Raw genomic sequence first — 15531 nt, 5'->3', positions numbered from 1 at the left:
TATCAGAAGGGCATTCAATTCAGGCTTCTCTACCCTGCGCGCCTAAGAGTGACTTATGGAGGGGAAACGCTGATGTTTGAGACACCATCGGCCGCTGAGACGTTTTACGCTCGGAAGATTGAGAGGAAGGCCAACACTACTAGTCCTGAGCATGAGAGCTAGCTGAACACTTGCTATACAATGACGTCGGGTAAAGTAACAGGCACGGTTAACTCAGTGTAGCATACTTCTTGACTAGCAAACGTTATCATACTTTTACCGTTGCCATTTCAAGCCATTTGGATTTGTTATTTTACTAAGGCATGTTTGAATGTTATTTCATATGACGGAATACTGGACATTGATTAATGTTTGGAGTTTATTGGTTTCATTAATATTCAGGAGATCTCGAAAGCAAAGTTTAGATGATTAAGGTGAATTGTTGGAAGTGTTCAGAAAGGGGACGAATCCTGCTTGCTGCCAGTTTGGCAGAGAAAAGGAATGTTCTGGGGATCATGGGGCTAATGGCTGGACCTTTTTTCTTTTCTATATTTACTGTCAATGTTTGGGATTTTATTACGCTTTTTCTGTTGAGGAAGGGAGGCGTGACATGTACACGGTTATATATGAACAAAACGAGTCATGAACACTACATTCATAACTTTGTTGTGTGGCTATGACTAACAGTTTACAGGGTGGAGGCGGGGGGTCAACGATCAGGTTTTCTATCATGGAATGTTAAAGGGCTCAACAGTCCAGTTAAGAGATCTAAAATATTCACTCACCTTAAGAATTTAAAAGCTGATATTATTTTTCTTCAAGAAACTCACCTACGTAATTCGGATCAACTACGTTTAAAAAAACAATGGGTAGGGCAAATCTTTCACTCCGGGTTCAATTCTAAAGCAAGAGGAACAGCAATAATACTACATAAGAAAATTCAGTTTACCCCCTCTGATGTTATATCTGATTCACAAGGCCGTTATGTTATAGTCTCTGTTCAACTTTTCCATACACCTGTTCTACTTTGTGCAACAACTTATTTGCAAATTGCCAGATCTAAATCATCATTTTTTGATTTTAGGGGGTGACTTTAACTGTGTCATGGACCCAAACCTAGACAGATCCAACCCTAAAGTACATACACTATCGAAAATGGCCAGTACATTTTTAGATTTGTTTGGTCATGCAGCATGTGTAGATCCTTGGCGCATATTGAATCCTCAGGGCAAAACTTTTTCATTTTTTTCTAACATCCACCATTCATACTCGAGAATTGATTACTTTTTTATAGATGAAAAACTGATGAGCTCATTGGAGAAGTTTGAATACGGTGCTATTGTAGAATCAGACCATGCCCCTGTACTTATGGATCTGTCTTTCAACCACATCTACACTAGTCGTCCTCAGTGGCGCTTTAATACTACATTGTTGTCAGATGAGATGTTCTGCAATTTAATCTCTATAGCCATCAATGATTTTTTGGAAACTAATAGGACAGACTCAGTTTCTCCGTCGCTACTCTGGGAAACACTTAAAGTTGTAATCAGAGGGGAAATAATAGCATATTCAGCCTATCAGAATAAAGAGAGAAAAAGAAAAAAAAACAGTTGATGGATTCAATATTTGATCTAGATCTAGGAAGTGTTCTACATCTCCAAGTCCACTACTCTACAAAGAGAGAATAGATCTTCAAACTCAGTATAATTTACTTTTCACTTCAGAAACAGAGCAACTTATTATGCGATCACAGGGGATGTTCTATGAACATGGTGAAAAGGCAGGCCGGCTTCTGGCGCACCAACTAAAATCTAAATCTGCATCACAACATATTTCTCAAATTGAAGATACAACAGGAAAGCTGACCACAGACCCTTTAATAATTAATGATATCTTTCAAAAATACTATTTTGATTTGTATAAGTCAGAATCGTTTAAAGACACATCACTGTTTTTGAACTATTTTGATAAAATACAAGTTCCCGCCCTCTCTGATGACCAAAAGGAGCGATTAGATGAACCACTGAGCCTTGAAGAGGTTACCTTTGCCATCTCTGCCATGCAAAGTGGGAAGGCCCCAGGGCCTTCGGGCTTCCCTATTGATTTTTTTAAGAAGTTTTCTGATCAGCTGGCCCCCCTACTGTTAGATATGTTTAACCACTCCTTGTCCCAAGGTAAATTGCCAAGATCTCTTACTGAGGCGTCCATTACACTTTTGTTGAAACCCGGTAGGGATGCGTCTAAATGTGGTTCATACCGACCAGTGTCGCTGTTAAATTCTGATTTTAAAATACTCTCTAAACTGTTAGCTATGCGATTGGAGACACCCTTGCCATACCTGATTTCAACTGACCAGACAGGCTTCATTAGAGGGCGGAATTTCTAATGTGCGGCGTCTTTTGAATGTACTTTACAGCCCTTCACCGGCCGTCGTACCAGAAGTTGTGGTTTCATTAGATGCAGAAAAGGCATTCGATCGGGTGGAATGGGATTATCTCTTTTTTGCTTTAAAACAATTTGGTTTTGGTAAAATATTTAGCCAGTGGGTCCGACTTCTTTATTTCTCCCCACAAGCATCAGTGGTCACAAACCAGTAGTTTTAATTTAGCTAGAGGTACTAGACAAGGTTGCCCACTTAGTCCACTTTTATCCCTTGCCCTAAAATCTGCACCTTCAATACGGGGTATTCCCAGATGGGGAGTAGAAAATAAGCTATCCCTTTATGCGGATGACATGTTGCTTTTCATATCAGACCCACTATCAAGTATCACTGACATACTTTCACTGCTGCACAGTTTTGGACAGATCTCTGGCTACAAACTTCATTTATCAAAAAGTGAATGTTTACCTGTAAATAAATCAGCGATGAAAATCCCAGATCATGCCTTACCATTTCATATATCAAGGTCAGGTTTTAAATATCTGGGCATTAAAATAACTCCTGCCTTCAAAGATCTTTATGATGGGAACTTTGCCCCACTTATGGTTAAACTTAAATCAGACTTGCAAAGGTGGGATATCTTACATTTGACCTTAGCTGGCAGAGTGAACTGTGTCAAAATGAATATATTACCAAGGTTTCTATTTTTGTTTCAATGTCTTCCTATTTTCTTTTTTTTTCCATCAGATGGATAAACTAATTTCAAAATTCATATGGAATGGTAAGATCCCTAGGATAGGTAGAGACTTACTCCAGCGACCAAGAGCTGTAGGTGGGTTGGCCCTCCCTAATTTTAGGAGCTATTACTGGGCAGCAAACATCCACAAAATAACGTATTGGGTGCAATCTCCAGATACAGACTGGTGCGAGTTAGAGTGCAGGTCATGTATATCGACCTCTTTACATGCTCTGGTTTCAGCTAGCCTTCCTGTCAAGATTTTACAGTTAAAATCTAACCCGGTGGTCATCTCCACTCTAAGAATATGGACTCAGTTTAGATGGCATACTAACACGAGGGGAACACTTTTGATTCAGAGCCCGCTATGTAATAATCACACGTTTTTACCAGCCAAATTAGACCAAACCTTTGCAGGGTGGCATAGGAAAGGGATCCAAAGATTTAGTGATCTTTACAAGGATGGGATATTCTCTAGCTTTAATGATTTGAGTTCAGAGTGTGACCTTCAACAAACTGACCTATTTCGTTACTTTCAAGCCCGCCAATTTGCTAAAAGCCATAGCTCACAATTCCCGGCTCTCCCAAAGAAGTCCTTGGTGGATTCACTTCTGGAAGTTCATTTTTGGTTGAAAGGTTTCATAGCACACTCCTACTCGTTAATTATGTCACTTAATGATGTTAAGATAGACAAGATCAAAAATGCATGGGAAAAGGAACTTGGTATTGAAATTTCAGAAGATGTATGGACTAAAGCTCTAACAAGAGTGAACAACAGCACTTCCTGTGCAAGACTGGGTCTAATTCAATTCAAGGTTGTACATCGCCTACACTGGTGTAGAGCTAAGATATCCTCATTCTATCCTAAAGTAGATAACAAATGTGACTTGACACATATGTTTTGGTCATGCCATACACTTGCAGGATACTGGTCAACTATATTTGATGTATTGTCTGAAGTTCTTGGGACGACTTTAGAACCATGCCCTATGATTGCCATATTTGGTGTACCAGATGAAGAAACACACTTCACACGAAAACAACTCAACATCATAGCATTTGTATCTTTACTGGCTCGTAGGCTAATTTTACTTCATTGGAAATCAAACCTCCCACCCACTGCAGCACAATGGCTTAAAGACATAATGATGTTTTTACATTTAGAGAAGATACAATTTACAATAAGAGGTTCTAACAAATTCCTCTCAGTGTGGGGTTCTCTATTGACATACTTTAGTAACCTCCAAGCCCTACCGGGGTAGTAAGTGGACATCCTGGTTGACTCCAGAGGAGCGACTGCCCCCCTCTATATTCAAGTAACTTTAGATAGAGCCTAAACATCTGGCTATAGTTTCCACTATGGTGTTTCATGATACAGTTTTGAGAGCGTGCCATCCTTCACGGAAATCGTATGTGTGTATTCCTGTTTCAATTCCGAATATACTTTTCCTTTACAATTGTCTGTATTGTTACATTTTATTTTCTTATTTAGTCCAGTCGGAGTGGGATGGGGTGGGCTGGGAGGGGGGTGTTTTATGTGTAAGAAAAATAAAAAACTCATGTAACTGTACTGATGTGTATCTGTTTACAATCTACATTTCTCAATAAAAAGAGGTTTAAAAAAAAAGAAATACATTTTACCTGCAGGATCCATTTTGTATGTCTGAGTCTGAGAGTGGGCGTAGCCAGGGGCCATTTTGACTGTTCAGTCAGTTGTTATGGAGACACCGGCAAATAGCCAGGGGCCACTGGAGATGTCAATCATTCTCCTGGAGGGTGAGCTCAGTGCGTGTGTGAGGGAGGCATATCTGTTAGACTGACAGGTGTGTGTGTGTGTGTGTGTGTGTGTGTGTGTGTGTGTGTGTGTGTGTGTGTGTGTGTGTGTGTGTGTGAGGCGGTAATATCTTGAATAGGAGCTTTGGTCAGGAGCCAAACCAGGGGAGTGACTGTGAGTGAAGTCAGAACAGCAGGACAGAGTGGGTAAGCAGGCTTCTGCAAAAATGTACAGCACACACACACACACACACACACACACACACACACACACACAGACACACACATGCACAAACAGGCCTGGGTGCTCCACAGAACTCAAGAGTGTGTGCGTACGTGTGTGTGTGCGTGCGTGTCTGTGTGTGTGTGTGTGTGTGTATGAGACTCTGAAAGCTCAGTCCAGCAGGAGTCTCACTACTGGGGCCAGCATTCCTCACACTCTCGCTCTAGTGGGCAGCCAACACACACACACACACTGACACAAACATATGCCTCAATGGGTTGCTAACACACACAGAGGCCAAAAGCACACACACACGCACATGCATACACACACACACACACACACACGCACACACCATGCTAAGCAGGGTGTCTCTCTGCATATGACTGCAGCCAGCTCCTTTAAAATGTACATAAAAAGAGCATATGCATTGTATACACACACACACCCTACCCAAATCTGCCCCCCCCCCCCCCCCCCAACTGTCTCAGTATCTCATGCCTTCTCTGCAGCAGCTGGATATGAACTATACACACACTCACAAACACTCACATACACTCACACACACCAGAAAGACAGCTGATGCCCAATAAAGACGCACCACACCAGAGAGGCAGCTGATGCCAACTAGACACACACACACACACACACCAGCAAGAGAACTTCCAAAGACCAAGACCATCTGGAGACCAGACCACCTGAAGGTTGCCTGATACACACATGCCCACATGCTCTGAAAACAATGCACATGTCCCACACACACACATATAGAGAAAGAGTCAGTCACACACACATAGAGTCAGACACACAGAGAGACAGAGTAAGTCACACACACACACAGAGTCAGACACACTCTCACACACACACAGTGTGCCTGGTGTTTGCTGTTACCAGACCAGTGTGGTGTGTGGGGGGTAGGCAGCCGAGAGTAAAGTGCCATTCTGGTTGGTGAGCCTGATAAAGACGTCCTGATTGGGTTTCCTGATAAGGAGTCAGTCCCCTTGTTCCCATAATTCCTCCTCATTTTACTGTTAAATCAGGTGGTGGTGTGGGCCCTGTGACCTCACACACACACACAAACACACACACACACACTTCATACAGCACACACAGTCATACAGTACCAACGACACCACGCACAGATCATCAGAGAGTGACGTTAGAGAAACTCCAGGGAATCTTTTTTGGAAGGAGTGAGACCAAATGTTTCCATAAGAGTGAGTGAGTATGAGTATGAGTGTGTGAGTGTGTGAGTGTGTGTTTGTATGTGCGTGTGTGAGAGTGTGTGTGTGTGAGTGTGTGTATGTGGTATGTGTGTGTGTGTGAGAGAGTGTAAGTGTGAGTGTGTGTGTGTGTGTGTGTGTGTGTGTGTGTGTGTGTGTGTGTGTGAGTGTGTGTGTATGTGGTACGTGTGTGTGTGTGTGTGTGTGTGTATGTGGTACGTGTGTGTGTGTGTGTGTGTACGTGTGTGTGTGTGCGTGTGCGTGTGCGTGTGCGTGTGCGTGTGCGTGTGCGTGTGCGTGTGCGTGTGCGTGTGCGTGTGCGTGTGTGTGTGTGTGTGTGTGTGTGTGTGTGTGTGTGTGTGTGTGTGCGTGTGTGTGTGTGTGTGTGTGTGTGTGTGTGTGTGAGTGAGTGAGTGAGTGAGTGAGTGAGTGAGTGAGTGAGTGAGTGTGTGAGTGAGTGTGTGAGTGTGAGTTTGAGGGCCAGAGCGAAGCCAGAGATGTTATCTCTGTAGCAGTCTTGTCCTATCCTGGCCCAGTCACCACACTGCAAAAAATGAGCTTTCAAAAACAAGAAAAAATAGTAATAAAATGGTGCAAATATTGCTTAAAATAAGCTAAATTATTTGCCAACAGTATAGGAAGATTTGGTTTACTAAGAGTTTCAAAAAACAAGTTAAAATATCTAGCCTCAAAGATCCCAAATATATCTTAAAACTAGTGTGGCCAGACTAAGAATTATTTTCTCAAAATGTAGGAAATTGTGCTGAAATTTGCCAAATGTTAGCACCATACTCTTGAAATGAGGCTATATAAGCCAATTTATCTTGAAATCAGTACAACTACACCTAAAACAAGTAAATGACAGTAACATCATCTTGAATTGAGGCTATATGCTAGGCAATTTAGCTTGAAATAAGTTCAGCTTCTCTAAAAACAAGTGCATTTGCCTAAAAACAAAAAAAAATTAAGAATTCTTTTCTCGAAATGTAGAATTTGTCTGTATTCAGCAAATTATAGGAACATCATCTTGAAATAAGTTCAGCTTCTCTAAAATCAAGTGCATTTGCCTAAAAAGAAAAAAATATAAGAATTATTTTCTCGAAATGTAGAAAAATGTGTCTGTATTCAGCAAATGATATCAACATCATCTTGAATTGAGGCTATATGCTAGGCAATTTAACTTGAAATAAGTTCAGCTTCTCTAAAAACAAGTGCATTTGCCTAAAAACTAAAAAATTTAAGAATTATTTTCTCGAAATGTAGAAGAATTTGTCTGTATTCAGCAAATGATAGCAACATCATCTTGAAATAAGTTCAGCTTCTCTAAAATCAAGTGCATTTGCCTAAAAACAAAAAAATGTAAGAATTCTTTTCTCGACATGTAATAAATGTGTCTGTATTCAGTAAATGATAGCAACATCATCTTGAATTGAGGCTATATGCTGGGCAGTTTATCTTGAAATAAGTTCAGCTTCTCTAAGAACAAGTGCATTTGCCTTAAAACTAAAAAAATTAAGAATTATTTTCTCGAAAAGTAGAAAAATGTTTCTATATTCAGCAAATAATAGCACCATCATCTTGGAATAAGGCTGTATGTTAGACAATGTATCTTGAAATCAGTAAAGCTATACTTAAAACAAGTACATTTGCCTAGATACCAAAATAATTATTTTCTCAATATCTAGGACAATTTGCTTAAATTCAGCGATTTTGTTATTTCATTTATTAGCTTCATTTTTGGGCTTTTGTGCATGTAATCAGATAGGACAGTAGTGCGAGACAGGATAGCTAGCTAGATAGGCTAGCTGGAGGGAGGGATTGAGAAATTACCACAAGTCGGACTCGAACCTGAATTCTTACCTGAACTCTAACCTGTATCACCATCATCAGACCCATTCATGGTGCAGGGTTGCTACTGCGTGTGCCACAGCTCCTTCCCTAAAACAGTCATCTGTTGGCATTTTTTTGGAGAGTTTTGAAGTCAATGCAAATGTGCAATTGATCATTGAAATAATATAGATTTTGCAGATAGCACAAAGAATGCTTCAAATAATTTTTAAATAGTAACTTCAACCTAGACACAGTTGCTATGGTAAAAACAGCTGCAAATGCTATCTGCACAATCTCTATTATCTCAATGATCAATTGCACATATGCTTTGACGCCAAAACTTTCCAAAACAAATACCAATATCCTCAAGAGATGTCTGCTTTAAGGTTGGAGCTGTGGCGCAAGCGGCAGCGACCCTGCACCATGAATGGGTCTGATGGGGACACAGGTAAGAGTTAAGGTTCGAGACCGACTTGCAGTCGTTTCTCAATCTCTCCCCCCAGCTAGCTTCCTGTCTCTCTCTACTGTCCTATCCGATTAAAGGCAAAAAGCCCAAAAATTAAGCTTGAAAAATAATAATACAAAATATTTTCCGTAGATATTGAGAAAATATTTCTTACGGTATCTAGGCAAATTTACCTGTTTTTAGTGTAGCGTTACTGATTTCAAGATAAATTGCCTAGAATGCAGACTCATTTCAAAAGGATGTTGCTAGCATTTTCTGAATATAAGCACCTTCCCCTCTATATTGAGATAATAATTCTTAAATATTTTTGGCATCTAGGCCAATGTTCTTGTTATTAGTGTAGCTTAACTGATTTCAAGATGAATTGCCTAGCATGCACACTCATTTCAAAAGCATTTTGCTAGCATTTGCTGAATTTAAGCACCTTTCCCTCTATATTGAGATAATAATTCTTAAATATTTTTGGCATCTAGGCCAATGTTCTTGATTTTAGTGTAGCTTGACTGATTTCAAGATAAATTGCCTAGCATGCACACTCATTTCAAACGGATGTTGCTAGCATTTGCTGAATATAAGCACCTTTGCCTATATATTGAGAAAATAATTCTTAGATATCTTTGGTATCTAGGCAAATGTACTTGTTTTTAGTGTATTTTGACTGAGAAGGATAAAATGCTTGAAATAAGAAACTCTGACTTTGACAAAGCAGTTTTGTACTTGTAAGTGGGGATCAAACTGCCTTATAATAATGGCAATTCTAGTTTCAAGCATTAACATGCTCAGAACCAGTAATAAAATCTCAGTAACAAGTAATAAACCCTTATTAAGATAAGTAAGGACTGAAACGCTTGAAGCAAGTGAAATGTTCTAACACAAAAAATGCCTGTAAGAAGTAATAACTCGTCAGACAAAAAACAAGCATACATTGCCTTGATTAAAGATAATTTATCTTACTAAGATTTCACTTTTTGCAGTGCACTGGTCTCTGAATCCATAGCTTCAAAACACACACACACACGCACGCACACATGCACACACACAGACACACACAATCCCAACAGAACCAGTTGTCAACTCGACTATTACCCCGACAACACGCCACCACATGTCAACATACCAGGACTTGGGTATTGTGTGTACTGTGTGTGTGTGTGTGTGTGTGTGTGTGTGTGTGTGTGTGTGTGGGTGTGGGTGTGTGTGTGTGTGTGTGTGAGTGTGTGTGTGTGAGTGTGTGTAAGGAATTTGTGTATGTGTGTGTGTGTGTGTGTGTGTGTGTGTTTGTGTGTGTGTGTACGGTACGTGTGTTTGTGGTACGTGTGTTTGTGTTCGTGTTGTATGTGTGTATTAGGGCTGGGCGGTATGACGGTATATACCATGTGACGGTATGAATATGTCTACCGGGAGAGATTTTGCGATACCGTTTAAACTGTGATATACAGTTAATATATTTAATTTTTGTTTTATAATATTTTTTTTATTAGTTTAAATTCTGTATTTCATATATTCTTATTCAGCATATATGCCATAACCCCCCCTCACATGATATATATATATTCATATAACAAATGTTTACTCTTAATTTAAAAACAAAGTCACACCGTAAGTGCATGTTGTTGCTGCCTAGAAGTACGGTAGCAGCGTCTTAACTGAAGCTCAACTCAACTATTACAGCTAGCTTGCCGCTAACACTAACTGAAAACACATTGGAACACATAGTGGCTAGGTAGCTATCTGCCATATAACATATAAGTAACACATCAGCAGTAATGAATCAACTGTACCGATATTAAATGTACTACTAACATGCCATTCTCAAATTAAAGCCAGTGACATGATGGTTAACGATTAACGAGTTAACGATGGATACCGACAGTTAGCATACCTAGCTAGGTAGCATTACCATTGGATTTGGATGGCAGTTATGCTAGCTCTGGCTATCCAGAAGAAGGAGCACTGTTTCCTGACACGTTTCACTTGACGAGCGGGGGTTTCAAATGATACTAAACGAAGGGAAATCTACTGTATGGAGATATTTCTGCTTAGTAGACAATGCAGATTCTAATTAGGCTGGTGGATATGTCCAATGTAAGAAGTGTGAAGTTTTAATGAAATATGATTGATGCAACTCTCGTTCTCCACAACAACATGGATAAACCTTGCTGGTTGGATGTAGATAGTTTCAGAACGAACGTCGGCGTGCAAAAAGATCTTCAATGGTAAGACTTGTCTGTTGTGCCTCTGTTGGTGTCTCATAAAACGTGAGTTTTATTAAAGCATAGCGTGTGTAATGTGTAGCTATTTAATTCCGTTTGTTAACCTTTCCTGCTGTCTGTCTCTGAACGTAGAGATTGCAGGGGAGTAAAGTGCTCCGCTGCCGAAGTAGATAACATGTTTTTAACTTCGGGGTTAATTCCCTCTCCTTTACGTCTGCTGCTGGTAAGGAAATACAGACAGCCCGTAACATTACGGTTATTTTGTACCATTTCTTTATTAAATTTACAGAAAAATCGATACCGTGATATATACCGTAACCGTGATATAAAATTACTCATACCGTGATAGAAGATTTTGGACATATCGCCCACCCCTAGTGTGTATGTGTGTGTGGGACGTGTGTGTGTGTGCGTGTGTGTGCACATGTGTGTGTATGCGTGTGTGTGTGTGTACCTGAGGAGGTTCTCTGCTCCGGCTCTCATTCTCATCTGTTTGATGATCTGCTGGTTGAGGGTGGCTCTCTGATTCTGCAGCTTACTGCGGCCAGTCTGAGCCAGTGGGTTGCAGCCCTGTACACACACACACACAAACACACACACACGCACAAAATAGAAAGGGGACTCACTGTCACCACATTTGCAAGGAGATGTCAACACACACACACACCTTACCTTTCCTAGACATCTAACCGAGTCATGTTCTCTAGATCATCTAAGCGAGTCATGTTCTCTAGACGTTTTAAAGGCTTCTGTAGATGATCTAAACACGTCATCTTTTTCTAGACCATCTGAAGAGTTGTGTTGAGAGGTGTTCTCTCCACCTGAAGGATCTCTGTCTGCATAGACTGGAAGGGCTCTGAACTCCGCCAACTTTATATTATAAACCAGATGGAAGGGGTCTCTCTGCCCTGACCTGATGTGGCCCTGCTCTGGGCCAGATGTGGCCCCGGTCTGGCCCTGATACGGCCCTGGTTTACTTACAGGGCTTCTCAGGTCAGGATTACATAACCGGGGCTCTGTAAGGTTGCCTAAAAACAGAACCCAGCCTGGGAAACACCAGACCCCGCCCACCTCAAAACTCTTGAGCCGACACAAACATAACACAAACACAATACAAACACACAGACACACACAAACCCAGGGTTACCGAACAGTGCAGGCCATTCTAGGCCCCAGAACACTGGCCAGCCAATCAGAGCCTGGTGTAGCTGAGCAGAACGCTACACTCATTAGTGTCTCATGCATGTAGAATGGAGCACCACAAAGGCTTCTGGGTAAAGGCCAACGGATGCCTCTCACGAGGCCTGCTAATGGGGGACGGCCACAGAACAATTCTGCCAATTCTGAGTGTTGTCATTGACGACGGAGAGTGCTCAGAGCACACATCTGCAGTGTTAAGACATGGACTGGACTCCATGCAGAGACAGACTGGCAGACATGTGTGTGTGTGTGTGTGTGTGTGTGTTTGTTGGTGTGTGCGGGCTCATGGATTTGGACCTGTCCTCACAGCAGCTTGTGATGTGTTGATGTCTAGGCTTGTTCCTGAGTGTGTTTGGCGTTTGTGAGTGTATGTAGTATGTGTGTGTGTTGATGTCTAGGCCTGTTCCTGAGTGTGTTTGGCGTTTGTGAGTATGTAGTATGTGTGTGTGTTGAGTGCTAGGCCTGTTCCTGAGTGTGTTTGGCGTTTGTGAGTGTATGTAGTATGTGTGTGTGTTGAGTGCTAGGCCTGTTCCTGAGTGTGTGTGTTGTGTGTTCTGTGTGTCTATGGCAAGGCACTTCATGCATGTCTGTTTCTATGTGTGTGAGCTGTCATCTATGAGTTTCCACGAGTGTGAGAAACACCATTATATCGGTGTGTGTGTGTGTGTGTGTGTGAGAGAGAGACTGTGTGTGTGTGTGTGTGTGTGTATTCTCTGCAGCTTTACTCAACCAGGCTCTGAGGCAGGACACACTACATGGAGATTTGTGTCTTTGACAGCACTGCACTGCACTAACACACACACACACACACACACACACACAGAGAGAGAGAGTTGGTGTGCATTGAAACAGTACTCCGGTTCTCTCCTCCAGCCCAATCTGCTGATGCATGAGAATGTGTGAGAGAACACACTACGTCAATAAACCATTCAACCACTGTCTGATGGGAGGAGAAAGAAATCAGAAGAAACATGTAGCTTCTACTCTCTCTCGCTCTCCACTCCACTCCGCTCTCTCATTCTCTTTCTCTCCTTCTCTTTTTTCCACTCCCTTCTTTCCTTCTCTCTTCTTTCCACTCCATTCTCTCCCTCTCTATTGGGCAAGGCTGGCCCTTTGGTGGAGCAGGAAGAGTGAGATATGTGAGTGGGACTCAGCTGCTATTAGGGGGATGGTGGCCGGTCGAGCTCAAACTGAACAGGCTGCCTACAAATAGGTCAGTGATTCTGGGGGGGGGGGGGGGTGTTGTGTGAGTGTGGTGAGGAAGGGGGAGCAGTTTTAAAGCCGTGTGTGTGTGGGTGTGGGTGAGTGAGTGAGTGAGTGAGTGAGTGAGTGAGTGAGTGAGTGAGTGAGTGAGTGAGTGAGTGAGTGAGTGAGTGAGTGAGTGAGTGAGTGAGTGAGTGAGTGAGTGAGTGAGTGAGTGAGTGAGTGAGTGAGTGAGTGAGTGAGTGAGTGAGTGAGTGTGTGTGTGTGTGTGTGTGTGTGTCGGAGGCAGGTAGGTGAGGATGGGTAATTAGTTTTTAAGACATGCATTTATGGTCTGAAACATAGGCTGTCCTACTGTTATAATCTGAGCATGTGATACATGTGGATCTCATAGGTTTGCAGTCATGGAAAGATTTCAATTTTGGTTAATAAAAGGAGTTTTAAACTTTTATCTCTCTCTCTTCCCCTCTCTCCTCCACCTCACAACAACACAACACACACCTTCATCACAAAACCAAGAAACTCAACTCATCAGGAAAAACATCCGGTGACATCGCTCCTCAATGACACACATCTCACCTCTGCTATGCTGCCTTACCAGTTTCACCACTATAGGAGTCGGTTTCAGTAAACACACAGACACACAAACACAAACAGACAAACACACATTTCTTCAACAACACACATGATAGGCTACTTAACCCTCAGTGGTACCCACCATGTCACTCCAACAGCATATAACACACACCTCCAGCTGCCAAATAGATGTATGTGTGTGTGTGTGTGTGTGTGTAGGCTACACCTTCCACACCCTCTTTTCGTGAACACCACACAACAAACTACTTTACACACTCTCTGGACACTGCTTTGATCATGTTTTTCTACACAGCTAAAATCCAAAGTCCATATTTTCACACATATTTCTTTTATCGTGAAGCACCTGTCCTCACAGAACAGGTGTACAAACATTAGATTTCCACAGACAGGCCCGCCGCTGCCCTAGACGGGACACTGCGGACAGCACCCACACCAGCTCTGCTTCTAGAAGTGTCCTTACACTGTAAACCCTGTGAACAATAACACGTGACTAACTAAACGTCTCCTTTGGGTCTGTCTTCATCACCGAGGGACTGAATGACATTGACCAGCGAGCTGATTCTTCTGGAATTCGGTGGTGGGGGCGCATTCACGACTCACGAGCCCCAGATCTAGACATCCGCCCACTCCCCGGAGCGGCCCTGTGCCATGGCAACCGTAGGCTCGCGTATGCTGTCCTGAAACTTATCTGGCGCCCCACCGGACTCTCTACAGATGCGGAACATACCACGAATAACTGTTTAACGCGAACTATTTTAAACCAACAAACTCTGATATCAGAACGAAGAGCCTCACCAGAGATCAACATATACATGACGATAGAGTTTAAACTTCGCAGATGAAGTTACCGTTACCCCCTATCGCTCTCAGCGGAACGTATTGAACAGGCTAAGTTTACATTTCAGGACAAAGCGCTTCCCTCCTCCATCACGATGTCCCAAAAAGAGAAGGATTGAACATGTAGATAGTTATATTTGGAGGTTTGCTAGACCTTCGCAAGTCCAATCGGGATTTAATAACCTCTTTGAAAAGGTTTTCGAAGGAGACTGATTTGAAAACGTAACCTAATGCTCGAGTCTCTCGCATCTGGCACAGTTGCTCGCCAGGCGGTCTACGCGCTTTCGCCTTCTCTCCAGAGACGAAGGGAGAAAACTTCTGAAACCTTTAGAGAACATACGTGTTTGAGCAGCCTCCGAGACTCACTCATCAAGTTCAGTTATCGAAACTGCGCATCATCGTCACACACACACACACACACACACACACACACACACACACACACAAAGAGAGACAGACAGAGAACAGACCTTTTTAAAGTAGCCGTTCTCCACGGCTCCGTTCGCCTTGAGGCCGTTGGAAAAGATAGCGTCCGTCATCTCTTAATCCGCAACTGTGCGTTCTCGCTGTCCTCAAAAACAACAGAAAACTTTCGGTGCGGCTGCCGCTCAACAGGTGCTTGACTTCTCGACCATAAACTGTAGCAGTCCGCGGCTCGTCTTCTGGCTCCGAATCACTCGACTTCTCTCTGGCTTTCCTATCTCACTGCGCACTCTTCCTCAGACCCCGCCCCGAAAGCATGACGACATGGGTGAGGGCGGGTGTGGCGCAAAGGTAGCCTACATTCCCAATCGCTCTCTTTCTTCTGTCTCTCTCTCTTTATTCTCTCTCTCTTTATTCTCTCTCTATACTCTCTCCATCTCTCTCAGAG

General features: G+C 42.4%; 1 protein-coding gene across 1 annotated transcript in view; it reads right to left on the bottom strand.

Annotated features, from left to right (window-relative positions):
• The window catches only part of rhpn2 (rhophilin, Rho GTPase binding protein 2), a gene marked incomplete at both ends in the record, with an annotated part of 40253 nt that extends 25054 nt beyond the window's left edge, over positions 1-15199 (bottom strand). The window contains 2 exons of the mRNA XM_080856379.1: positions 11278-11393; positions 15131-15199. Coding sequence (XP_080712505.1) covers positions 11278-11393; positions 15131-15199 — 185 coding nt within the window. The remainder of the gene's footprint in view (positions 1-11277; positions 11394-15130) is intronic.
• Between the last annotated feature and the right edge of the window lie 332 nt (positions 15200-15531).

This window comes from Sprattus sprattus (assembly GCF_963457725.1).
Source record: "Sprattus sprattus genome assembly, chromosome: 18".
NCBI lineage: Eukaryota > Metazoa > Chordata > Actinopteri > Clupeiformes > Clupeidae > Sprattus > Sprattus sprattus.
The sequence above is the reverse complement of the archived record's forward strand: the minus strand, read 5'-3'. Positions and strand labels throughout refer to the sequence as shown.